The sequence below is a fragment of the Homalodisca vitripennis genome, chromosome 2, assembly GCF_021130785.1.
Source record: "Homalodisca vitripennis isolate AUS2020 chromosome 2, UT_GWSS_2.1, whole genome shotgun sequence".
Classification (NCBI taxonomy): domain Eukaryota; kingdom Metazoa; phylum Arthropoda; class Insecta; order Hemiptera; family Cicadellidae; genus Homalodisca; species Homalodisca vitripennis.
In genome coordinates, this window is record NC_060208.1 from 150,491,754 (window position 1) to 150,517,784 (window position 26,031).

At 31.7% G+C, this 26,031-nt stretch overlaps 1 protein-coding gene across 2 annotated transcripts; it reads right to left on the bottom strand.

Annotated features, from left to right (window-relative positions):
* Nucleotides 1-1,408: 1,408 nt before the first annotated feature.
* LOC124354893 (U3 small nucleolar ribonucleoprotein protein MPP10) lies at nt 1,409-24,364 on the bottom strand. 2 transcript variants are annotated; one of them, XM_046805680.1, is made up of 10 exons: nt 24,144-24,364; nt 20,272-20,753; nt 19,798-19,931; nt 18,356-18,624; nt 17,770-18,038; nt 16,070-16,254; nt 15,564-15,713; nt 12,185-12,296; nt 5,537-5,757; nt 1,409-1,576 (listed from the first exon to the last, which is right to left on the bottom strand). In XM_046805680.1, exons 1-10 carry the CDS (start codon nt 24,209-24,211, stop codon nt 1,427-1,429), a joined length of 2,040 nt encoding a protein of 679 aa, XP_046661636.1. In that variant the 5' UTR covers nt 24,212-24,364; the 3' UTR covers nt 1,409-1,426. The 2 variants fall into 2 exon arrangements, with proteins under 2 accessions (XP_046661636.1, XP_046661637.1); XM_046805681.1 differs by lacking the exon at nt 1,409-1,576 and having other exon boundaries at nt 5,583-5,757; nt 12,181-12,296.
* Nucleotides 24,365-26,031: the final 1,667 nt, after the last annotated feature.

Below are 26,031 nucleotides of genomic sequence, written 5' to 3' on the forward strand. Positions count from 1 at the left end.
CTACTTGTAGACCATTTTGAGTTAAGTATCTCTCGTAAGTATCAAACAACCAGTCTTGTGCCACAGAATCAGTGTTAAACCTTCACCATTGTTTGGCATACAGTTTAATTTCTTTGTTTAAATTGCATCACTAAAATCATTAAGTGTACAAATTCTGGACTCTTTTCATACAGTATCATAATGTAGTATTCTGATAAAAGGCAACTAGCATAAAACTAGACGTCTAAATGCTATTTTTGGAAAGCGTAGATTCTCCATAATCCTAATCCAGGATTTTAAGGGAAGTTCACTTAAGCTATTTGAGGCAGAGCATTGAGCTTTATGCTAATTTATAAGTTTATTTAAAAACTTACCATCGATTGAACAGAGACAAGTGCTCTGCTCCACCACTTCCCATATCTACTTCAGAACTAGTTATTCTTTATTGTCATGAATAAAGCATTCCAAGCCCAAATAAATTCGCTTCTCAACCCAATTGGAATGAGCAATTGTTAATGGAACTGCTTTAGTCTTTGCCTAACATCTAAAGGTAGTGTAATGATACAAAGGGTTACTGCTTAGGTTAATTTTGTACAATTTAATTCTTCCATTTTAATGTTCATGTCAAAGTTACTTTAAATATAAAACAATATATAATTCACTTGAAAATACTCTACAAATAAATAAGAATAAATTTTTGTCAACTTTCATTCACTGAGCTTTAGTGTTAAATTTTTTTACAAATTCAATATAACAAAATTAGTATAAAATATTACAGTGATGCAAGGAGTAATGAGCAAGTTATTTATTGGGAATCAGCACAACATTGCAGAGTGTATTATGCACAAAGGTGAGCAATTTTCATATGTGTATAAGCATACCCTTGTTTTCTTTCACTATGGATGGTGAAAGATATGGTAGGTCTAGAGGTCCATCAATGTCAGCTAAAGGATATCTCCCATATCGTTGGATTCTGAAGTGGCTCAGACAGTGATATAACTAGAGGGGGGAGAGATGAGATGAGGGGAATAGAAGCCCTCCAGGAAGAGGAAGACCAATAAAAATAAATAAAATATTCATATAACATCATATAGACTTGTCTGAAATGCGCCCACCCGGTATAGCGTATTCTTCAAACAAATTCATCCTCCATCAAAGTCTAGTTTTAACAATCAATGTAAAATACAACTTCAGTACAATGAAGTGAATGAGTTATTAATGCTCCAAGATGTAGTATCATTAACCTACAATACAGCTTTGTAATTCCTTTGTTTCAATCTTATTATTGACGAATTTGAACGAATAACTGGACTTCTGACTTTTGCCATCATTATACGTCAAATTTATGTAACTCATATAACTAGAAAATTTTCAAAATCCTGTTTTCCTTTATCAATACACTTGGAAAGGTAAGAAATGGATATAAAAATACAACTGCATTCTTTTATTATAATTTTAATTTTTTAGCTGTGATATTCCATTTGTTTTTCTTCTTTTTCAAAGTAGTTTTACTCTTGATTTGATTTTTTACCTCATCTTGGAGTTTGTTGAAGAAAGCTGTTGAACTTTTTACAGTCTTTTCTTTACTTTCTTCCACCTGTAAATACAAAAATTTATTAATATAGATTTTTGTTAAATGGATAATTTTATAATTAAAATCAATTAGGTTTTCGTGCCTTAGTAATATATCCCTTCTGGTGCAGAGAAAAAAGGTAGATTTAATGTGATGCTGTCATCTCAAATTATTGAATGGAATATTTGGTATTAGTTACAGAGGTTAATTTGTAAAATACTACTCATATTGTATGACTACTCATATCATCTTGGAACAGTACACATTTTTGATATAACATATTAGCATGTTAATATATTCGTAACTGTTCCAAAAATGTAAAAGCTATCATCACCTTATAAGATATAAATAGTTATAAGAATATAAAGAGGTGTCTAAAAAGCACTGATTTGGCTTGGTTGCAATTAGTGTAAATTTTTTATGTTTATTAACATATTCCCTTGTAATGATTAAATATTATTATGTACGTAATTACTGGATTACCATTATGTTATTATATATGTCTCAAAATTGATACGTCCCTATTTTAAACCTTATGAGATATAAAAAATATGCATATGATCATACATAGTTATGATAAAACCTTTGAGTAAATATAAACACTGAAACTTTAACTGGTTGAGAATGGTTAACAAACATATTAAAAGCCTGTGTAAATACTGTTAAGTAAAGTATGAACCCATTAGAAATTGAGACAATTGTCATGTTCAATCATATTTCCGAAATGTGTGTGTTCTCGAAAGGTTATGAGATATATAAAAAAAAAATATAAGAACAATGTTGCAAATAACCTCAACCATTCTAAAATCTTGTTTCTCTACAACGCCTAATGACTGAAATAAAACCATTGCTAACATAAACTGTGAATTACTGCTATCTTAAAACCTTAAAAGATAGAAAAACTTTAAAAACTAAAAAGCTGTTTATATATGTTCATATTTCTAAAAATATGTCATTTGAGCCTATGTTGGAAATTAATCAAGACAAAAACCATGTACAAAATGTGAATGAAAACTATCTTGAAACTTTTTATTGTTGTACAATAATATCCACACACCTGTAACTGTTACTTTCTCACCACAATTGATAGACTAAGAGAAAGTATTGTGATAGTAAACAAAAGTTAATTGAATTTTTGTTTTCAGTGAAAATATTTGTTGTAATATTCTTACAGGGAATCCTGAGTGATAATACCCGGTGTACTCATTAACACTCTAAACTGGAAACTGCCGTATATATGGCATTAAGCAGATATTTCGCTTATTATTTGTGTATTTTCAATGTTTCGGTTTAAAAACGAATATCAATTGATGGCAGAATAATCAGGCTTTTGATTGAGGTATATTATTACTCAATAAATCAAACTTTATTCCTCTTTATATGGTTAGAAGAAACATCTTGTGCAAGCAACTGCTTTGACTGTGACCAGCTGACCGGGCCGACTGTCTTATTAGTTACGTCTTCTGTCATGTTTTTCTAATTTATTTATTTTTAGTTTATATTTTGTTTTGGTTATTAGTAATACAGGGTGGCGCAAACGTCACTGGACAGTTGGTTAAAAGAAGAAAAAAATAACAGCAAGACGTAGTACAATAGTTTTTGTCCGCGATGTTGGTATTACTAAATGTTGGTAATTATGCCTTTTTAAGTTGGCAATGCAATGCAATGAAACACACAACAATCGAACTAGTGAGTTCATCTGTGTCACATGTTTAAAGCTAGCACACAGTTTCAAGAACTTTACTTTCAACACGATGGTGCTCCACCACATTACGCCACTGCCGTTCGCGATTATTTAAACGAACCAAAGAAAAGTTATTGGTCGAAGGGCAGATATTGATATGCCCCCACGTTCACCAGATATCACACCAATGGATTTTTTCCTATGGGGAGTAGTCAAGGACTCTGTTTATTCTCGAAAGACTCATACTATTGACGAACTGAAAGACTACATACATGACGCATTTTATGATTTGGACAATGACCCACACTATGCCGTAGAGTATGTAACAGTATTCCAGAAATACTTCAAAGATGTATTAATGAAGACGGAAAGCAATTTGAATATAACAAATAATTGTAAGTATTGTTTGTAATAAAAAATAATTTCAAATAAATCTAGTCTTGTTTTAACCAACTGTCCAGTGACTTTTGTACCACCCTGTATGGCTGATGAAGTCACACTTAATTTTAGGAATAAATCTAGTGATTTGAGAGAACTATTATTAGCTGAATTGGAACCGGCATCATTATCAGGCTAGTTGAAGGTAAAACTTTTTGTGAATAAAAAAAACTACAGCAACAGTAATGAACAAGTATTCCTTTAGTTTTTCTGAAAATTTTGATCATGCATCACTAGTGATGCATAAGCAACTGTACAAAATGCTGAAAATAAATGTTAGTGGATTTTGTGCTAAAATTAAAATTTTGCTAAAAAGTAAAAATTTTTAAAGTAAAAGAGCTAAAACTATATATATATATATATATATATTTAGTAAGTATAAAATTGTGTTCCTTTTATATGATTTGGAATTTATATAAACTTTTCACACATACGTGATAATATAGTGCAGTTATTTAAAAAAATGAAAAACATTCTTATCAAGAATATTTAAACAATGAAATCTTTTTGAAGGTAAGAAAATGTGAATGAAGATAATTTATTATTATTTGGAATATTATGAAAACAATTATATATAATATGCCATATATAGGTTGAATGTCCAGTGTTGAACAAATGGCTGACATTCTAAGTGGATTTTGCTCTAGAGTTCAAAAAGTGCTAAAAAAAGTTAAAACTTTTTAAGTAAAGCCACTAAAACTATATATATTTTGGGCAAGGATAAAATCGTGCTTCTTTTGTATATTTTGGAATTTTTATAAATCTTTCATATATATATATATATATATATATATATATATATATATATATATATATGATAAGATAGTGCAAAATTATAAAATATTAAAAAAAATTCATATCTAGCGCATTCAAACACAATATTTTTTTAAACAAGAAAATATTAATGAATATAACTTATTATTCATATTTGGAATATTCTGAAAATAATTATATATAATAAGTTGTATATCTGAAGAATTTTGAGAGATGTATAACAGTTTAAAAGTAGTTCTTACAAACAACTAAATATAGGGTGCCAGTACAGGAGCCGACAACGCCAGCTCGAGGGTTAACCTTGATCAAGTCAACCAAAAGAGTTACACAAAGTTGGCATGCCAGTTTAGGAATTAAAAACATATTTTTTGGTTCTTTTAGTTGATTTTTTTAAAGATTTTACACTTCTCAACAAATTGTATTTTTACCTAAAACAATAATTTTCTAAAAAAACTACTCCACTGGTTTTGATTGCCTTTCATCATAACGAAATAATACATTTAAAAGTAACTTTAAAAAAAGTATTTAATATATTATTCTCATTTCATAATATATTAAATAAATAAAAGCAGTTGCATATACATTTTGTAATTTTAGCATTTATAAATTCAGCTAACGGCTAAATGACAAAGTACTTAATTGCAGTTCAATTTTTTATGGTTAATAAAAACATGAAATATTTTTAGAAAATTTTAAGATTTTGTTTAGAAAATCAGCCTACTGCACCCTACTGTATTTTAACCATATACATCCTATATAAAATATGGTTAAAATATGTCAATTCATTTTACTTGTAAAAATCCATAGTATTATATAAAAATATTGATAGTCATGTTCCCTACAAAAACTAATTTAATAAAAGTCACTTTCAAAAATATATCTGAACCATAAAATTAAGACAGACATTTTTCTACACAAGAATCAGCAATAAATGATTGAAAGTACAAACTTGATACAATTTTATTAAACAAATATGTATTAGTGTTTATTTGTATAGAAACTAACAATGACTGATCAGAGTTCAGACTCTTTACACCAAACAATAAACTACATAAAAATTATTTGGATTCATAAAATTGTTTACTTACCATGGTAACATTATTATTATTTGTAACATCCAAAACTTGTTTTTCAGCTCGGAGTTTGCTATACTTGTTTCCAAGTCCAGGATTAATCTTTGAGATCTCTTTAGCAGCTCTTAGCCTATCTCGTTGCCGCTGGCGCTGTCTTGTTTTCTTCAATCTTCGAGCTCTCTTCTTGTCTGTATCCGTCATTTCTTCCTTACTCTTCAACTCGCCCTTTTGTTTTTCTATAAAAACAATAATAATGTAATAAAAAATATATGTTATACTTTATCCAAAATGATGGAAAACCTTCATCATGGAAAAAAACTAATATTTGTTCAAACATCTTCAATATTAAAAGAATTTCTTAATTTTCAACAGTGATTTTGGGTATTAAAGACTGTTATTTGATATACATATCTGGTATCAACCGAAAGGTCTTAAACTCTAGATGGATTTGAAATGCATCTGACTATAGGATCTACCCCACATGCTTCTAAAAGTCCAATGTTAATCTTATGAGAGTATTTTTGTTTAGTTGAACCCTCCGACTGCCCGTAGTATTTTCCTTAAACACCTTTCTTTCTAAAATCTGTAAAAAATAGTTTTTTACTGCAAACCTAACTGTATTTGGTAAAATTTTGTTCACAATGAACAGTATCTATATATATAAAAATGAATGTTTGTATGTTTGTCCTTTATGGAATCGTGAACTATTGGACCGATCATGATGAAAATTTGTACGTATATGTATTTTTCCACGGAGAAGGTTTATAAGCTATGCCCATCCCTTTCCCGATTCAGGATTCCGCCCCACTGGTTACAGAAATACCCATAAGAAATGCATTGCAGCAAACATATGTTAACGTCTTTTCAAATTTTTAATCAGCTGTTCTTTGTAAACATATATTACACTGACTTATAGTTTTAAAGCATAGAGTAAGCTTAAGAGAAACGACAAATTTTGTTTTAAACTGTTTCTGCAATCACTGTTAAACATAGACTTTACTATCCAGATAATACAATTCAAATTTGACGTAAAAATTCACCTTTAACTGCAATATTTATTTAATATAAACCATGCTCATGCTTGATCAGAAGAGCAATGCAGATATCATAATTACTATCTTACGTTGGCTACAAATATAAAGAATGTTATAAAATCAACCTTAGTTGTTTTTTTTGACAGAAGTATGGTTCTCAAAACTCCGTGTGTACATATTCTCTCGATCGAGACAACAAAGCAAGCTCAATCGTGGCATCGGAGATATAACTAATTTAATCTAAAAATTATTATAGTAAAAAAAAAAATTTACTAAGTAATATAAGGACTTCGGTTCTTAAGATTTGCGTGCGAAGCCGTGGGTAACAGCTAGATAGAGGCAGGAATATGGTACATACCTTCATAATACGCCCAAGAGGCTCACGATGGAACGACTATCAATTATCTCAGCAATGTTTAGAATGTGATAGAAAAAGAATAAGTGAATATAGTGTACTGTTTTCAACGGGAAATTGCGTGCGAAGCCGCGGGCAACTTTTGCAAAAAATTATTGAAATGCGCAGCAAAGCGCGCCGGGCCCGCTAGTAATACAATGATAATAAGTAACTAGGGTAAATATTTTCATTTGTATTTTTTATGGTGAGAGGGAAATGTTTTTTTGTTTTTTTGCATATAAAAAAGGGGAGTGGTGTGCCTGGAAAATATAGTTAAGTGCATAAATTTCAAATTCCAAGATAGCCTAAAGGTCACAAATTTAGTCTAGTTTCAGACAATGCATTGTTTTTTGTGTGAGTCTTTGTGTAAATAAATTAGTGTTAATGCATAAACACAAAAGTTTGCAAGAATGATTATAAGTAGTTATAAACTGTTAATATAATTATATTTGGTATCATTTTATTTATGATAAACAATAGAACACTATAATAATAAATATTGTGAGAAAACCTAAGGTTTTTACTTACAGTTATTCTAATAATGTTTTGGGGTTTTGTAAAATGTTATATATATATATATATATATATATATATAAAATATTTTTTCCAACAAAAATAGCAACATCATTCTAAAATTACACAGCTGTCATAGAACAATAAAAAAATCAGTGCTATGTTCGGCAACTTTTTATCTTTCCAATGGTATATGAATCATGTCAATACTAAATTGTTTATGTATTACAACGGATATCCGTTGATTGTGGTTTAAGGAAGGTTTAAGGAACGAAAATAAACAACGGATATCTCTTGAATGGCATTCGGAGGGTTAAAAGAGCTGATTACTAAAAATGCACATGTTGTTCAGGCAGGTATTCTTAATAACCAAGTTAATATAAGCTGTTTGGTTATATGATTCACTAACCATACAAGCTGTTTGGTTATAAGATCTACTAACCAACTTAATATTATCTTATTTCTTGTATATTAACACTTGGTATTGTTTTTAAGGTATTTAACAACTTTTATGTGATGCACATTACACCTTAGTGCTTAGACAGAGTCTTAATGCACAACTCAAGGAATGTCATTGATTAAGGTACAATTCAAATAATCTGCTAAAAGTTATAGATTTAATTGGCAAATTTCATATTACTTTTTTTATATATTCACTTCTACTGCAGTATTAATTAATCTTTATTCAGTCTGGCTATAAAAAACAAAGAATATTCTTGCATGACAGAAGTTTAGCAGCTGTTTGATTGTTCTGATTATTTTATGTTTTTAGTTTTGTTGTGATCAAAAAGGAATCATTGTTTTTTCCCAGTGATATTCATTGAGTTCTATGAGTATTTGTGATGTTTTCGATAATGAAAATGACAATTCAGTTGCAGATCCGGCTTAGAGTAGATATATAATTTTTTTATTTTATTCATTATATAATATCAAAAAGTCTTGTATACTACAAAAATTGGAATTATGTAAATGTTTAATTTTAGTTTACAACCGATTTTTAAGTTTTCTGTGTGTATCCTAAAATAAATAAATTTGTTTTTAATGTAGTTTTTATTTTAAAAATATAAGCATTATACAGTTAAAGAAAGTTGAAATAATTGTCATGTTATACAATTTATTCTTCAAAGAAATAGTGTATTCATACCTTTTTTCTGGTCTAATACTAAAATCTAAAGTGTAAAAAACTGACAGATCTGCGCACAAAAGGTCAAAATGGTAACTGAATTCAATTTATTTTCTGAAAAATATTATAAAACAATGTCATAAATGCACTATGAAAATTATTTATATAACACTAACATTTGTAAGAAAATAGTTTACATTTGTAAAAGAAATAAGTTTAACCCTCCAAGTGATAGCGGCTCAGACCGAGCCGTTAGGGACCCCGTCTCAATCGATAACGGCTCGGTCCGAGCCGTTCGTGAAAAAGACGTAAAATAATAACTAGTATCGGAATTCAGCTATATTTTATACTAAACGGTTTAGAAAGAGTTCCTTTACTTGATACTCTATGTCGTATATTTTCAAGCAGATACAAATAAACATTATATGGAACTTGTTGATGAAAAGTACATTTTTTGGCAGTTTTCGATTTGTTTATGCTGGTGAAAAACATATTCAAAATCAATTTTCATGTAAATATAAACTACAAGTGTTATACATCTTTGTGTTCAAACTTAAATTGTGAATCTTTTGTATATAATGAATTTCAAATATGTTACTATGGAAATTGTGAAAAATAGCCTCAAAAATATAATTTTTATTGGAAAAATTTGTTTTTCAAGGTCATTAGTAAATAATACAATGAAAAAATTTTCTTGGTAAGTTTTTCTGTATCATTACCATTTAGTACATATTATAGTGAACATTTTAATATATAATATGTTATATTTCAGGTATATTTGATATGTTTTATGAATTAAAACAAAAAACACTGCGCATCATCATAAAAAGGCCTATCACTGTAGAGTAATATGAGTATCACTTGGAGGGTTAAAAATATATACATATGTAACATTCCGTTAAGGGCTGTTCGTAGGAAGACTGTGCTGAAAGCTAGAAAGTTATGATAGATTTATTACCATTATTCAAATTAAATAATTAAATTAATATGGACATAGTTTGAAATAATAAAAATAAGAAGTTAAAAATTCATACCAGTTAAGGTTAAAATACATGCCAGTTGGAAGGTTGATAACCTTTTTTATGTACTGCGTGTGTGTACGATAGCTGTAAGACCAGAGTAACCATATACTGTAAATTTTACATATCATACAAAAGAATTGGACGATAGTTTTCCAAAAAATAGGGGAATGATATTGATAATCTTTAATAATATTATTAACCCTAGAAGTGTGTCCATGTTACCAAAGATAAAACGTCAGTCCATTTTTGACGTGTTGCAAGGGTTTTTTTAAAAATTCGTAAAAAATACTTAATATCAAGGAAACATATATTGTTATATATCGTTTTTCTTCTCAGAAGTTGTACTATTTGAAATAGGAATAAATCTTTTGATATTCTTTGGTTTAGTATATATTTTCATGAAAATAATGAGAAATTGCAAAAAGTTTTATATGAAAATTTCAAGTTTGGACCTCTGTAAGGTATTGAAATATTACAGTAAGGTCGAAATGTTAAATGTATAAAATGTAGAGAATTCTATGCCAAATTAGAAAATATATTAAAAATTTCTATTAAACAAAAATTGTAATTTTGCCATTTGTTTTTTACAAAAGCGAAAATTTACAAAAATGTACAAGGGTTTGGGCTTTTCATTTTTTTTAACTCCAAATGTGACTATATATTTATATGATAAACAGTTTTCTATTGTAAATTATACATGCTATTTGAAAACACTAAAAGTAAACAACAAAAAAATAAACTATTATTTTATTATAAGCTTACTAAAAAAAATCTTTTGAAAAATGAAAATATTTTGTAACAAAATTCGGAAACAAGCTAAAAATGTTCACTTATACTTTATGTTTATGTAATTTTTGAATATACCCTACGTATGTATGTTTGTTTAGCTAAAATAAAATATAAGATATGTTCAAATACTTTGAGAAGGAACTGAGTTATGACATTTTTTTGTTAACAGTCCCATGTTGAAGAATTTACTCATAAAAATAATCTGGTTTGCAATGTAAAAAAAATATGAAAACATTTTTTAAATTTTTTTACTTGTTATATTATGTTAGCACATAATGTTTGAAAGAAATACACTCAATAATTTTTGAAATTGAGTAAAAGATAATTGTTGTGCGTCAAATATTGTAAAACCTTGCATTGTAAAATTTTTGACAATATATAAACAATAGATATTATAGTTCAAAATAACATTGTTTTATAATGTTTTTGTCAATGCATATGCATTTATGCAGTTGAGTATTTCAACTTGAAAAAATAGAGACCTAAATTATGAAAATCGGTAAAAAAATAAGCTCGTGGTGAAATAAAATGGTCAACAATGGCCGACAGGGATGGGTTGGGTTAGTCTTGATGCGACGCCGTGATTCATCTCTCTCGTTTCGCACTGCCGGAAACCTACTGAACTAAATTTACCGTTGAAAGATTGTACCGGTAGATCGTTTCTTTCACTTTACACTGTTTTTTTTTTATTTTCTTTGTTGACAATAAAATAACTGTGTGAATGTTATTATACTAACCAGCATAAAATATGCTGGTTTACAACTTTAGAATTGTCCCTTTTTAGAATATTCATAGTAAATCAACTATTCGTTCTAATGACTTTCTGTTTGCACTGGAAGAAAGAATATTTCATTCCGCGTCTATTGACATATGGCAGCACTGTTTGCAGGCAATACGTAACTTGCTGTGATTGGTTTAAAATGACGTATTTCTTTGACCCGGCCACCCGCGAAATTCAACTCAAATGATGACTTCTTCAGAAAACATTTCACCACGACCGTAATATTGAAGTTAGAAAATAAAAGTTTATATGAAAATTGTAGAGTGGAATCTCACAATTTCAATAATACCAAAAACATGGTGATTGTTTGAAGATAAATAATTATTTTTAATGAAAAACTGAACCGATATACAATATGCTGGTTCCGCACAACACACATAAATTACAACCGACATAAAATATGCTGGTTCCACACTTCTAGGGTTAAAAGAAGAAAAAAAAAACATTGCTGTATTTTACCATCATTTGACAGAATCATACACATCCCCTGAAGTGTATCTTGTTATCTCTATTTATAAAACAATTAATAAAGGGGAGGGTTGGGACACCCTGCATAACAATACCTAACAGACACTGTTGACTTTCTTGTCCGCAGCAGATGTTGTTAACTCTTAGAAAAATCCTTTAATATATACAGCTCACGATTTGACAAATATTTCACTGACAGTTCCACAGATTAAGTAGCTTTATCATTTCTCAACACGGTGGAGGATTGAAGTGTTCACAGTGGTTGTTAGAACTTCATCCCTGATATAAATACCATTTACGATCTATGAGACTGGCAAATCATCCCCTCATTACATTTATTGTGCTTCCCATCTCAAGCCATAGAGAATTAGGTAGGATTTCACAATATAACTTTAAAAGTTTAACCTTTGTACAATGGGTAAAATCTGTGAGCTCACATGTATGTACGTATCTTTTTGCTGATCATATTTCATCTTACTTCTCTCATATATTACTAAGAATTACTGACAATGTTGGTAAACAATATTTAGTGAACTTACTGCCTTTCACCTCCTGAGGTGCTAGTAGAGCAGAGTCAGCTACTGTTACTGGGGCCACCTCCTCCATCGTGATGGCGGACACATTGCTAATAACTTTCATCTCTGGGGCCACCTGACAACACACCACACACACTTTAGTTATCATTTTCTGACCCTGTAAATTGCTTAAAAACAAACATCATTGTTATACTTTTATAAATAGAATAATATAAGATACTACATTGTCCAAATACCACTTTTAGAAGGTTAGATACTAATTTAAAAAAATTCTAGTTGTCCATGTATAATGTTGAGGAAGATCAAATAATAATAATTTGAAAAACGTTGAACCAGTAGTCTTAGTTTTACTATCATGAAATTGTAACGAGGATAGATTATTTTGCTATCATTGATAAACCTATTTTCCGGTAGTAGTGAAACACCACGTGGTAATCCCGACACGAATTTTAATTATATTCCTCCAAAGGCCCGGATCGGTCATTATTTTAGGATACTCCTCTAGCCAGCCAGCTTTGATTAATAAACTCTAATTAATTTTTGCCCATAATTAGAAACCCCTAATAATTAAAACATATAACTACCGTCAACATCTGATGCATGATGCCCGTATTCCCCGTTCCCCACAACCGCACAAACTCCCGTCTAACCTAACCTGCTTGGCCTGCCATAATTTATTGAGAGCCAAAGAATAACCAAATTAATAACTGGGAATTAATAAAAATTATGTCTAACTCACGGATACCCGTCCAGTCACCGGCGTCGGTCAGCGTGCACGTCTGCTCACTCCTACACCACAAGTCCGTTCTGGCCCAAACCCGTTCACCGACAAACGGCTTGATTGTGGCCTGTCTCGATCCTCGGTCAAAGGTCGGCCAACAACATGCTACACACTGACCGACCCGATCACAGTGGCGGTTACATGCCACAAAATTTTAAATGCTAAGAATATTGTGCCCCATCAATTCTTACATCAAACACTAATATCATTAAAACATTTTAAATGATTCCCCTTTTAATTGGACACAAGCTGGAAAATCAATAATAATCCAACAATGTTTTATTAAAACATCACCATATTATACACTTGAATCAAATACTTAATTAAAGTTATCGATTAATTTAATATTGTTAATTAATACATTTGCTCCAGTTATAATGATAATTTATATCAATATGTTTTATGACTAAAATATTGATTTGTTATACTTAATTAAACACTTTAAAGTTTGTAGCTCAGTAATTTATAATAAAATTACTACTCAAACTCATCTGATGTCACAAAAAGACATCATTGATAAACTCCCATATTCACCATGTAAAATTTCTCCCTTCTTTTATTTTTTTATATTCAAATTACGTACAGAGTAGGCAGAATATATAATGATAGAATGTCGGCATTTTTCGGCTAAACTTAAAAGGTTTGTTCAATTGGACATTGGTGTCCAAGGGTTAAGAGGTTTGAATCTTCTTTTCGATAGACTCATATAGAAAACGCACAAAGATGGTAATATTTAATGCTTCCTAAGAAACTGCAGAAAAAACAGGTACTGGCTTTGAATTTTAAGTATCTAGTATTGCAAAATTTAGATAACAATTCCTTAGGTATTGCAGTTCTTTAGGGCAGATACAAAAATATTGTCTTGTATTTCTTAGGTGGCTCTTGGGATCTAATCACTCGTTGATAGGCTATCTTCCATCTTTCCAGCTGAGGTTGGTTTGAATTATTTGATAATATTTTTATTATTTTTATATACAATATTAGATAATTAAAGAAGGTAATTTTTAAGTTAACTGAAAATTGGCTGATAGCTTGAATTTCTCATAACAAAACGAGGGTCTTCCAGAAAGTAAAGAACGTTTTGTTATAAGTCAATAAAAACAAAAGATAAGAGCATGAAAATTTATTTATAAATACTTATAAACTTACTCTATTTTTCTACAAAATCGCCGGAACTGTCAAGGCACTTGTTGTAGCGTGGCACCAGTTTTTCTATACCGACGTTATACTGTTCTGCCGCCAAGGAATGAAGCCACGTTTTTACTCCTTCTTTGAGGTCTTCATCACCCAAAAAGTTTTTTCTGCCTAAAAACACTTTTCAACTTTGGAAACAAGTGATAGTCACTCGGAGCCAGATCTGGACTATACGGAGGGTGTCCGAAGATTTGCCATTTGAAAGAATTGAGTTCTGCTTTGGTTCGTGCACTGCAATGAGGCCGAGCATTGTCGTGGATCAGCACCACTTTCGACGACAGCATTCCGCGTCGTTTGTTCTGAATAGCGCGGCGAAGCCGATGCAAGGTCTCGATGTAGGCCTCTGAGTTGATTGTTTCGCCTCTCGGCATGAACTCCACATGGATTAGGCCTTTTCGGTCCCAAAAAACTGTTGCCATCAATTTCCTGGTGTTCAAATTTGGTTTTTCTTTCCTGTTTTTTGTTGGTGAATTCGAGTGATGCTATTCCATTGACTGGAGCTTTGTTTCCGGGTTCGATAGGAAACCCAAGTTTCGTCACCCGTTACGATGCAGTCAAGAAACGCATCACCTTCTTCGTCATACTGAGTCAAAAACTCAAGAGCTGCTCCCATCCGTTTAGTCTTGTGGACATCAGTAAGAATCTTAGGCACCCAACGAGCACACATTTTCTGATAACCAAGACGTTCAGTCACTATTTCGTGCAAAAGCGACCTTGAAATTTGTGGAAAAAATTCCACTAGACCACTCAAAGTGAAACAACGGTTTTGTTGAATTTTTCCATCAACTTTCGCTGCCAACTCGTCAGTAACGAGTGACGGCCTTCCACTTCGTTCCTCGTTGTGCACATTAGTTCGACCTTCCTTAAATTGAATGCACCATTTTCTCACTGATGACTCGTTCATCGCATTGTCACCGTAAACTGCCTTAATTTGCCTATAAATTTCAATAGGTCGAACATTCTGTGCATTCAGAAACCGTATCACACTACGCAGTTCACACTTGGCGGGATTTTCAATTAACGCCGCCATTTTAAACTTTCACAGGAGACGCAAACGTGACCTCACGGTACCGCTACTCAGCTCACACTGAGGCAGAAGGTGTGGCTAACGAACAAGCTATCTACCGCGGTGGTGGGGGAACTGCGCCGCCCGTGATGCGCAATCGTTCTTTACTTTCTGAAAGACCCTCGTATTATAAATGAAAGTTTAAAATATATTTCTATAGTTATGTTGACAAAAATACTTCAATAATTGGAGGGTATCAGGACATCTCTCTTAATGCATAAACCTCAAATATAGTTTAGAGTAAACTCCATCAATTTTTTTTTACATTATAGATGTTTTAACTCACTACACTATACAATTGAAAATCCAAAAAAGAGAGAAACGAGATATTGTTGACTCACAGGTCGTGGAGTGTAATGGTAGTTGGAAAGGGCGTCCAGCTTGTTGAACAGAGAGTGCAACATGGAACGCACTTCGACATGAAGAGCTGGCTCAGTCTCCTGCCTCTCCTTGTCATCTACACTGGCAGCCTCTCGCTGCTTGACAAACTCCTGCAACCGTACAATGATTGTACTGTGTATATTGTATCATTCACAGCTCATTCTGCCTATGTCTATAGTACTATTCATTTCAAAATAACTTTAGTGCATGATATTATATTTCAATAATACTTAAGTAAAATATTTCAAGTTGAAGTTGTAAAACAACTGATCCAATTTTGATTTTGAGAACAAGTAATTCACATATTACTTAAGCCAATTTAAATAATTTAAAACTCTTATTAAATGCAAAATTGCAGTATATTTTTAAAACAAAATTCTAGAACTAAAACACATTTTTCATTAGAATAATGGTGCACAATAATGGATCTGAAGCTGCCAATAAGTTCCATCACAAAGAAAATTACCTTCTCATAGACTTCTGCAAGTGATAATTTACTTTTCTCCTGGTCCAAGGCTAGCTTTTTCTTGAACTCAGAAGGTGTCTCCACAGGCTTCACCTTGCGCTCAACATCATCCCAAGCCTTATCTTTGATCCTCTGCATTATTATGTCCTCCAGGCGCATGGTTACCTCTCCTGTCATCACCGGAGCTGCAAATCGAAACATGATTAAAATACAAGTAACCAATTATTAACTTTTTTGTTTTTAAAATATTATAAATAATATTGTATGGTTTCTTAAGTAGAGGCTCCCTTACGCCTTATTCTGCCCGCCCTTATAGGCCACCAACCTGTGTGAGGATCTTATACAACAGAACAAGTAGGAAGTCGGTATAGTACTAGGCCAATGGTACTGATAAAAATTGTAACGGTCACAGATAGGATTTGAACCTGTGCTATAACTAGCTCAGACCCAAAGTCCAGTGTCTTAACCCTTTGAACGCCGATATAAATTTAGTAATTTTTTAGATTACGCTCATTTAAGGTGAAAAAATAAAAATGAAAATTCCTTAAAGCTAATTTTCTTATTCATTCCTAATTACTTATAGTCACAAAAAAAATAAATTTTACAATAATGTAATACTTGAATTAAAATATACACATTTTTTCATAATAATGGAATATCAAATTTAGGTAACAGAGTAATCAAATGCATGTGATGAAAAATATGAAAACTATATACACGGATAAGAAAACAAATAAAGTGTAATATGCTGATCTTGGTTAGTTTTATAAGTTTTGATAATAATAGATTTAAGCAGTTGTACGGTAAACTTCAAAACAAAATCGGGATGAATCCATGGAGTCTTGGGACATGACTTGCAGCCATAATTACACAACAGAAAAGAAACAATAAAAACTTTATTATAACACCTAAAACATGGTAACAAGAACTTGTTACAACTGTTTGTATAAGGAATGACAACGCAAGAACACTTCCCAAACGCACAATGCGTGCTCCACTGACAGTCGGTAATGGCGGATAGTATCGTCATCGGCGTACAGACGGGAGTGGGAGAACAGCTGCCAGCAACAAAACACATTACTGTTTACCTACTGCGGCCAGCTGACAGCTGCAACTGGATTATTTGGTCAAGCCAATACATTACTTTGTATTGTGGCTTATGTATTGAACTTATAAATTTCAAAAACAGTAATAAAATATATTTTTATCGATCGGCGGATTATTTCGTCTTTGGCGTTATAAGACCAAAAAACATCGCGGATTATTCCGTCTACGGCGTGCTAAGGGTTAAACCGCTCTGCTATTGGTTTTCCCAAGAAAACTGAAGAAACTATTCTAAGAGTGGAGGTTTAACAAAGATTTTAACTTTCTGTATTTAAAAGTACATTATTTTTGGAGGTGAATAATATAGTGATAATAAAAAAGTTAGTAGGTTTCAATATTTTTCCCTACTGAAAAAATTAGGTAGGGGTTTGGAGCGATACTATAATTAGATATGGCACAATTTTGTCTTAGATTTCTTAGTATTGAATATAATTATATGACTAAACAAAATATCAACTTAAACAAACATGGTTTCTGCTAACATTTTAAGAATCAGCCATAGATGAGCTATACAACAAGATGTATACATTAATATTACTATCACTCTAGGTATAATTACTTACGTACTTCACTTCAATGTACAAATGAAATCTCACCTGGTCTCACTGACAGGTCAAAGTCCACCACCTCTTCCAACAAAGAATTCTGAGGCCTCACTGTCGCCGTCACTTCCCCCTTCATCTGCCATGGCTTCTCTGACACAGCTTCCTCTTCCAGTTTTTCAATAACACGCCCAAGTCGTTCTTGTCTCAATTCAAAACTCGATTTGATAGCATCCACTTTCTTGTCTTTAGTTTTAGAGTTGCCCAGAGATCCGTCTATCTCAGACCCACTATCTTCTTCGTCACTTCCCAGTAAGGAAAATCTAGAAAATAGAAGTATTGACCAAAATAGACTCCAATCCTTGAAATTTAGTATTCTACATTTGTATCATTAACGACTAAAAATGGACAAAACCTGTTATCTTTTTAAAAATTCCATATTCAATATTAACACATTAGACAGTTGCAACCTAAATCATTAAACTGACAATGCAAGATTACTCCCAGATCAATTTAAAGTAGCAAAAGATGAATAATACAAATTTGGTTGTCAAACTTAGGCAAACAAATCAATGTAAAAAGAATGTCACGGACATTCATTTTAACTGACTCAAGTACTTCAATATTTAGTTTTACCTACCTGACTTTTTTATTATTTTTGCTTTTCTCGTTTTTATTTTCCTCATCTTCTCCATCTTCACCTCCCGAATTGTCCTCATCATCTAATTCATTGTGTTTTCTTTTAATGCCATTTCTGCTCATGTCATCACTGGCATTTTCATCATCTTCATACTCAATATCTTCATCCGAATGATCATCTCCTTCTTCTATTTCCCTACTGTTAACTTCATCTTCACCTTCAGGAGTTTCAAAAAAATCAGAATATTTATAGTCTGCAGCTTCATTGTCCTAAAAATAAAGCAATCATTTCAATCACAAATAAACTACAAGAAACCAATACCACTTAACAAAAATAGCTTTACTCATAAGTGAAAATTTCATAACACTAATAAAATAAACAAATGAATAAAGTGTTCATTATCTAGCAAGTGTATCTTAGCTTTACAATAAAACTGTTTTCAAATCAATTCATATCAGATACTAATGTACAAATTGATACACATAATTAAAATACAATAAGCAAGATTTATAATCTTGGGTCAGCTCCACCTATTAAACAATGAATCAAGATTAATTTTAAGTCTTAATAGCCATATTATACAATTATTATATTGATGGGAATGTTGTTAAACAAAATAGGACCAAGGTACAAAGGAAACCCCCTTCTGTCCCGATGTCTGTCACACTAAGAAAACTCACTGGTTATAAAAGTCGTATACTTAGTGCTACGACTATCTGATAAAGAGACTCCTGTGAATTGTGCATCATGTCACTGCACAACATTTCTATGGAAGTACGTTTGCAGCACACCGAAAAGGTACCATGATTGAAAATTGAAGGTTGAACATAAGTCTAATGAGAAAAGACTGCTATTCCTGAATTCTACTCATATCCTCTTTTGAATGAGGAAAATATAACCAGTGTATGGCGTTTTACCAATTCAGGATTTCAACCTAAGTTTTTATTAACAAACAAATCTCTAAACTACTCTTCACAATTTCCTGAAGAAATTAGGTTATTGAAATAAACGCTCAATCATATGGTCCCTTGAGCTAGCTGTATACATTTAATAACAATTGCTATTGCTTTACTTCAATTTAAAAAGTTGTAACAATTAGAAAGATTAAAAAAGGATATATCTCTGTTATTATATTAAATATATAATAACTTCAACTTAACGTTCCACATTCTATATTTTTCTAAATTTTCAATGCGTTACAATAATTATAAACATCTATTAATATTTATGGCCACTAAAATCTAGAAATGCTAATGTATTTTAATAATCATTCAAAACATGATTTGCATAAAAATATTTCTGTATTGAAACTTAGTAAAATTATAACAATATAAAATTAATCCATGCCTAATTTCTTTCTTATATTGATAAGAAATATTATACTATACCATTAAAATTCGTTTATACACTTAAAATATGTATGGTAGGCCTAATATACTTACCATGTTTTCAAAAAGATCAAAAGGTTCATTTTCACTTTTTTGCTTATCTTGATTTTTCTCTTCACTTTGGAGAAAAAGTTCCAACTCTGATAGTTTGAAAAACTTATCATCAACCACAGAAGGTCTTAGTTTACCTGAAAAATTGAAATTTTACAAACATCAATAATTATCTTGTTAATAATTACTGTAATAAGTATGAGCTGTAAACTGGATATGGGTGAAGGATACAATTAATATTATTGATACACTGTCTAATAAAAACTAAATAAATAAGAGATTTATACTAAAAAATAAAAATACAAATTGTACTAAAAATTGCATACAGTAAGCATATTTTATTTTAGCCTATAATTACACAGGAAATAAAACAAATTTGTCAAAGTAAAAACACACTAGTTTGAATTAATATTTACTAATGATCTAATAATTAAAAAAATAAATAAATTTAATTTGTTAACAGAAAATTTCAATTACCTTTCTTTACGTGGTGTTTAGTCCCAAAATCTGAGTTATCATCATCTGTTAAGTCACTCTCTTCTCCAATTTCAGCCTCTTCTCCGAAGTCACTTTCTTCTCCTACATCACTCTCTTCTCTTTCAACATCTTTTTCGCTGAAGGTCAAGTCTTCAGATTCTCCTGTTTCCGATTCAACCATCACATTTTGAGATTCTTTTAATTTATTACGAGTTTTTTTTGCTTTGATGCACTTCAATTTAAGGGGAAAAGCCAATTTCTCGGCTTTGGCAGAAAGTTGTGAAACTGCTTGAATGACTTTGTGTGATTTTGTACTACTTTCATTTTGTAATTCTAACTGTTGCCAAATTTGTTCCTCGTCAAAGTTTTGAACAATCAAATTTGCTAGAGTATTTTTATCACTTAGTTCTTCATTCTTTTTTGTATAGTCATACATATGTTTAATTAAATCTTTTAACTTTTCTGCTACTTCATCTTGAGCGCTGAAAAAAATGTAAAAATTATTAAATTAATATGAAACAACAAATTAAAATTTTTAATCTTAAATAATATCACAGTCCCTATAATATCACTTAATATTAATAACTTAATAATAATCAACTGCTAACTAGAAATTTGTTACGTACCTTTTGATAATGCACGATAGTGAAACTAAATATGCTCTCACAACCTCAAAAATATGTCTTCTTCCTATCTAGTCCACTAGTGAATAACCCAGATTTAACAAGCCACTTACGGGAAGAAATAAATTATTCAAAATATTTTAAAAACATCAAATCAGTAAAAAAAATTGGGTTTTTTGCCAAAATATACATCACAAAATGAGATTACGATTTTAAAATTTGGAATTAGGGGTGCATCACCTCCCTAGTATTAGCAAATAGGAAGTATGGTTGAATGGCCTGGTATACACGTACCCCCATACTCACAAGTGCAGAGGCTCTTTTCATAATAGGCTAGACAGTTATACCTCCAGCCATTAGTTCGGCCTAGGGCAGCCAATTGGTACTGCCCTATGCTGATGGTGACAACAACAAAAGTCACTCAAGATAGTACGCCCACCAATCAGATGCAGGTAAACATGCTCACAAACATCACGAAAGAGAAAAATGACTATGTAACCAAATCTAATCAATCAGGAAAAGCAACACTGAGATGCCTAAAGAAGTTGTGCAATGGCAAATAGGACCAAAATAACAAACTCCCTCTTTTGTTAAAGTCACCCACCCAGAAATCCTGGTATCCTAGAATGATGGACTAATTGAGATCTAAATTAAAACAAGTTAATATTTTAACAATATTTAGTTTACGATTACCTAAAATTTTTTCTGGAAATGAAAGTATACTATTTAAAAATATTGTTTAAGTGGTTTTAGTTCATTTAAGTACTATGGTTAAATTATTCATTGAAAGTATTCGGCTGCAGTATAACAATCGACAATCGAATCAACAATCAAAATTGTAATGTCCAAACTATTGAATATATATAAACATTTGACTTATAGATAATAAGAATTAATAATTGCTAGTTGTTTTTATTTTACAGAAATACAATATTGTTTGATACAATCTTAAAAGCCTATAACATACAAAGCCTTGGCAGTTATTTTACTCATCACTACATTATTCCATTTTAACCATTTTAGTGCCAGAGATCATGTACCAAATCCATGTTGAAAAGTGCAGAGTTATTTTTTGTATGACTATGTGAAAAGTGCCAGAGGGTTTTGGACGAAAACACAAGGTTTTAGAAAAAATTAGATACAATTTTTTTATAATAAAAAGCTCCTTTTTACTTCTTTTTATAGGTAAATTAATTACATATCAGAAAATTTGTAACATTTCAATTTTTATATAATTTTTTAAACTAAGAAATCACTTTAAACAACATTTCCACGGAAAAAAAGAAAAATCAAGTTTGAGGTGAAATAACTATTAATATAACACCTCAAACTACTTATTATTAGTGTTGATTATTATAACAAAACTTTATTTTGAAATTTCAATACTTTAATGATAAAGAGAATTTAAAAACAACCCAAATTCATGCTTAATAACCTAATATTGTACAATAAACATAATTATTAAAATTATTCAAACACTAGAGGTTGGTGTTGCTAAAAAGCGCAGGGTTTTGGAAAATATTCAGTTGAAGTTTATTTTTTACCATAAAAAGCTATTTTGTAATTCTTTTTGAAATTTCAATACTTCAATGACAAAAACTGTTTGAAAACAATTCAAAATCATGTGTAATATAACAGTTAATACTAAAACGAAATTCAAAACATACACATAAACTTATTCAGGCAATTTTCAAACAAACTACAACACTGTCTTCATGGACACTCGGACGTATAACCGGCAGAAACACCTAAAATTTTTCTTAAGTGACTGTCTCAACCCTTTTTTTAATTAATTTTAATAACTTAAAATATAACTTAGAAACATTTTAAATTATTAAAAACGCACAATTATATAACATAAAAAACGCTCCGCTACTCATCACAAAACCGCAATCGCGATCTAACTGAAAAAGTTTTGTATTTTAGTTAGTTGTTTACGTCACCTAACAGCATTAAAAAGTAGAAATAATAAATGAAAATGATAGTTTAGTTCATGTATTGGCCTTTGCTGATATCAGCCAGTATGGGATAAGTAAGAGATACTAAAATGAAACAGATATCGTCTCGTTCCGAGACTCCAGCACTGTTTGCATAGGAACGTCTCGTCTCAGAGTGAGATTCTCGGCACTCAAGCCTGTTTTTTACATTGTCTCGTAGCAAGATCCCTGGCACTCAATGGGTTAAGATATAAAACCAGTCAAAATATACAATCACGATTTGTAATAACCATAGCATAACTTGGTTTGGCTGCAGTATAATAAGAGGCCACCACCACAATAAAATCATAGTATATCCTTAAAAACAGTAAAAAGTAACTAAATTTTAAACTGTTTTGTTTGTTACATTTTATAAATACACAACATAGATAGTTTTTATATAAAGTAATGGTATCAATTTACAATAACGTGACCATGGAAAGGTATGTTCATTTTTGTCCCCTGAAAACTACAATATTTCCTGAAAACAATAGTGAAGAAAAAATTCGTCGGCAACGAAAATCAAAGGAGTTACGATTTTTTGAAAAACTCTGTTTTTGACAGTATCTCTGGCAATTTTACTGAAATGATGCTGACAAGTACGTTAATTCTGTCAACGATGCCTGCCCGCTGCGCAGTGCTGCGCACTGCTTGCTCTTTTAGAAAAAAAAATTAACTCGAGCTTGCAAAAGTCAAATCCCAGATCACGTGATGCCCCTGATCCTTAACCCTCCAAGTGTTGTTCGACAAAATTTTGTCGGTTATTTTCCATTTTTAACGCAATAATGCCCGAAAGGCATCAATATAATACAATAATATACTTTCCCCCCCAGTTTATATGCACCTGTGATAATAATACTTGGCTATAAATGCCCAACCCATGAAAAAAAGTCCATTTTTCATGGTCACGGTATTGTAAATAAATACCAAAGTAATTCGTGTCAATATTTTTGTTTCTATAGTTTAGTTATAAATATAATTGTATTGTGGTGGTGGCCTCTTATTATACTGCAGCCTTCCATTGTCCTGGTGGCTCCTTATACTACATTCAGGTATTGTATAGGCTACATATCCTCCTATCCAATGAAGTGGAGTTTAGTCAAAAAGTTCCTTCTACATGCAACTTTGTAAGTTTCAGAATAGTCAGGTTATATTGTAATCCTTATTAACATCATTATATCTAAAGAGAGATAACTAAACTATGAACTTATATATAACTTTGAGCACATTCAAGTCAGTTTGGTTGACTAAACCCTAAAAATAATAAGCTTACCTTAAAAACTCATAAGGTTTCTTTGATACTGTAATAAAAGTATCAAGAAAATTGTGCAGATCCTCCATAGCAGGCAATTGCTATCTATAAAAATAAACAAAAACTAGTCTTATTCTGTCATTAAGTTAAGCTACTAACGGCGATACTATTTATTCCCAAGAAATTCAACATAACCTCACTGTCACTACACATTGAAAACAAACGAAAGACGGAAAGACACATGGCCATATAATTCCATCTCCATGTGAGCTTAAACAAACTTGTTTTTTTAATCATGCTATAGGCATAGCTTGTATGATTGGTAGGAAATCATATAGCCTTAAACTGCATGTCACTTCCAGTAATATACTGTCATGGGTTATTATACAATTTAACAAATATTTGTACTTAAACGACTGAATTATCAATGGATGAAACATAAACAATTAAGGGATCCTTAGATTTTTTTATTTCCAACCATTACAAAAGCGAGCATAATAATTTATCATTATAGCTATAAGTTAGCAACAATGACTAACACAAAACTAAAAAACAAATGAGGCCACAATAATAAATATCAACAAAAGGCAACAAGAAACAGCCGTAAACACTAATAAAAACAACAAACAGAAACAGATAAACTTATGAGCAATATAAAAATGATAAATTGGATATACTAACAACAATGTAAATAAGTAAATAACAATGACATAACAAAAATGCCCACTGCCAGGCAATCAGGCACTTATGGGTGTGGCCCCCTAAAGGCACCATCAAAAACCAAACACGAGCACAGGTGTGCGTGCGCGTCCGCGTGTGTGCGCATGTGTGTTTTGAAATTCATACTTAAGTGGTCAAGCACTGAGAAGCACATAGAGCTCTCTTGAAGGAAAACAAGGAAGCGCAGAAAAAGTCTATGTGTTCTGGTAGCAAGCATCCAAGTCTCTGCATCCTAATCACATGACTGTTGACTGCATAGGAAGTTGGCCCCGAAGTTCTTGCAAAAAGGACTCTAGATCTTGTGCCAGTGGGAATTTGGAAATTTATTTTCTGTAGCAGGTCTGGGCAATCGATGATTCCCAGCTTGTACAAGAAGAGAACGTCTTGGATGGAGCGTCTTGTTTTAAGTGAAGGTAAGTTAAGATAAGACGAAATCTCTTGTACTGGGACATCCAGATACCTAAATCCAAGGCGCACTCCCGCTAGTCTCAGGAACCTCCTCTGCACCCTCTCAATGCCATCCCTCAAGTACAACTGGTGAGGGGACCACACCACGCAACAATATTCAAGGTGTGGTCTTATCAAGCAGCAATACAGAGTCATCAAGACGCGCAGGTCGGAGAAAGGCTTAGAAACTCTGAAGAGAAGACCAAGAACTTTGAGGGCTCTGCTGCATGTGGTCATAACGTGCTGCTCCCAACTTAGATTGGTGGTAAATATAACACCAAGATCCTTGGTTTCACTAACCAATGGTGTCTCCATGATTGAATAATCAAATATGATTGGGTTCATGGTGCGATGAAAAGTAATAGAGGTGCATTTGCTGATATTGAAAGACATTTTGTTCGTACTACACCAACGGACAACCAAGTTGATGTCCTCCTGCAGCAGAGCCGCATCATGGTCGGTAGAAATCTTCATGAATAATTTTATATCGTCGGCAAAGAGCAGGTGGTTGCATTTGAGGGCATTAACGACATCATTAATGTATAGGTTGAACATGATGGGGCCTAGGTGAGAACCCTGTGGGACGCCAGATGAAGCTGGAAAGCTGTGGGACAAGGTATTCTTGTATCTAACCTGAAGCATGCGCCCACGCAGGTAACTGTCAAACCAGTTGAGAAGAGGTCCTGTGAAGCCATAAGCCTCAAGTTGTTGATGGGCACCTCAACTGTTATAGATGTAACAT

What these genes read in the sequence shown, in the direction of transcription:
- LOC124354893 (XM_046805680.1), bottom strand. Translation starts at nt 24,211, where the DNA reads ATGGAGGATCTGCACAATTTTCTTGATACTTTTATTACAGTATCAAAG. An exon ending in ACCTCAGGAGGTGAAAGGCA is followed by an intron (nt 5,758 to 12,184) that starts GTAAGTTCACTA and finishes TTGTTTTTATAG; the next exon opens with AAAAACAAAAGGGCGAGTTG. An exon ending in ATAATAATAATGTTACCATG is followed by an intron (nt 1,577 to 5,536) that starts GTAAGTAAACAA and finishes TTGTATTTACAG; the next exon opens with GTGGAAGAAAGTAAAGAAAA.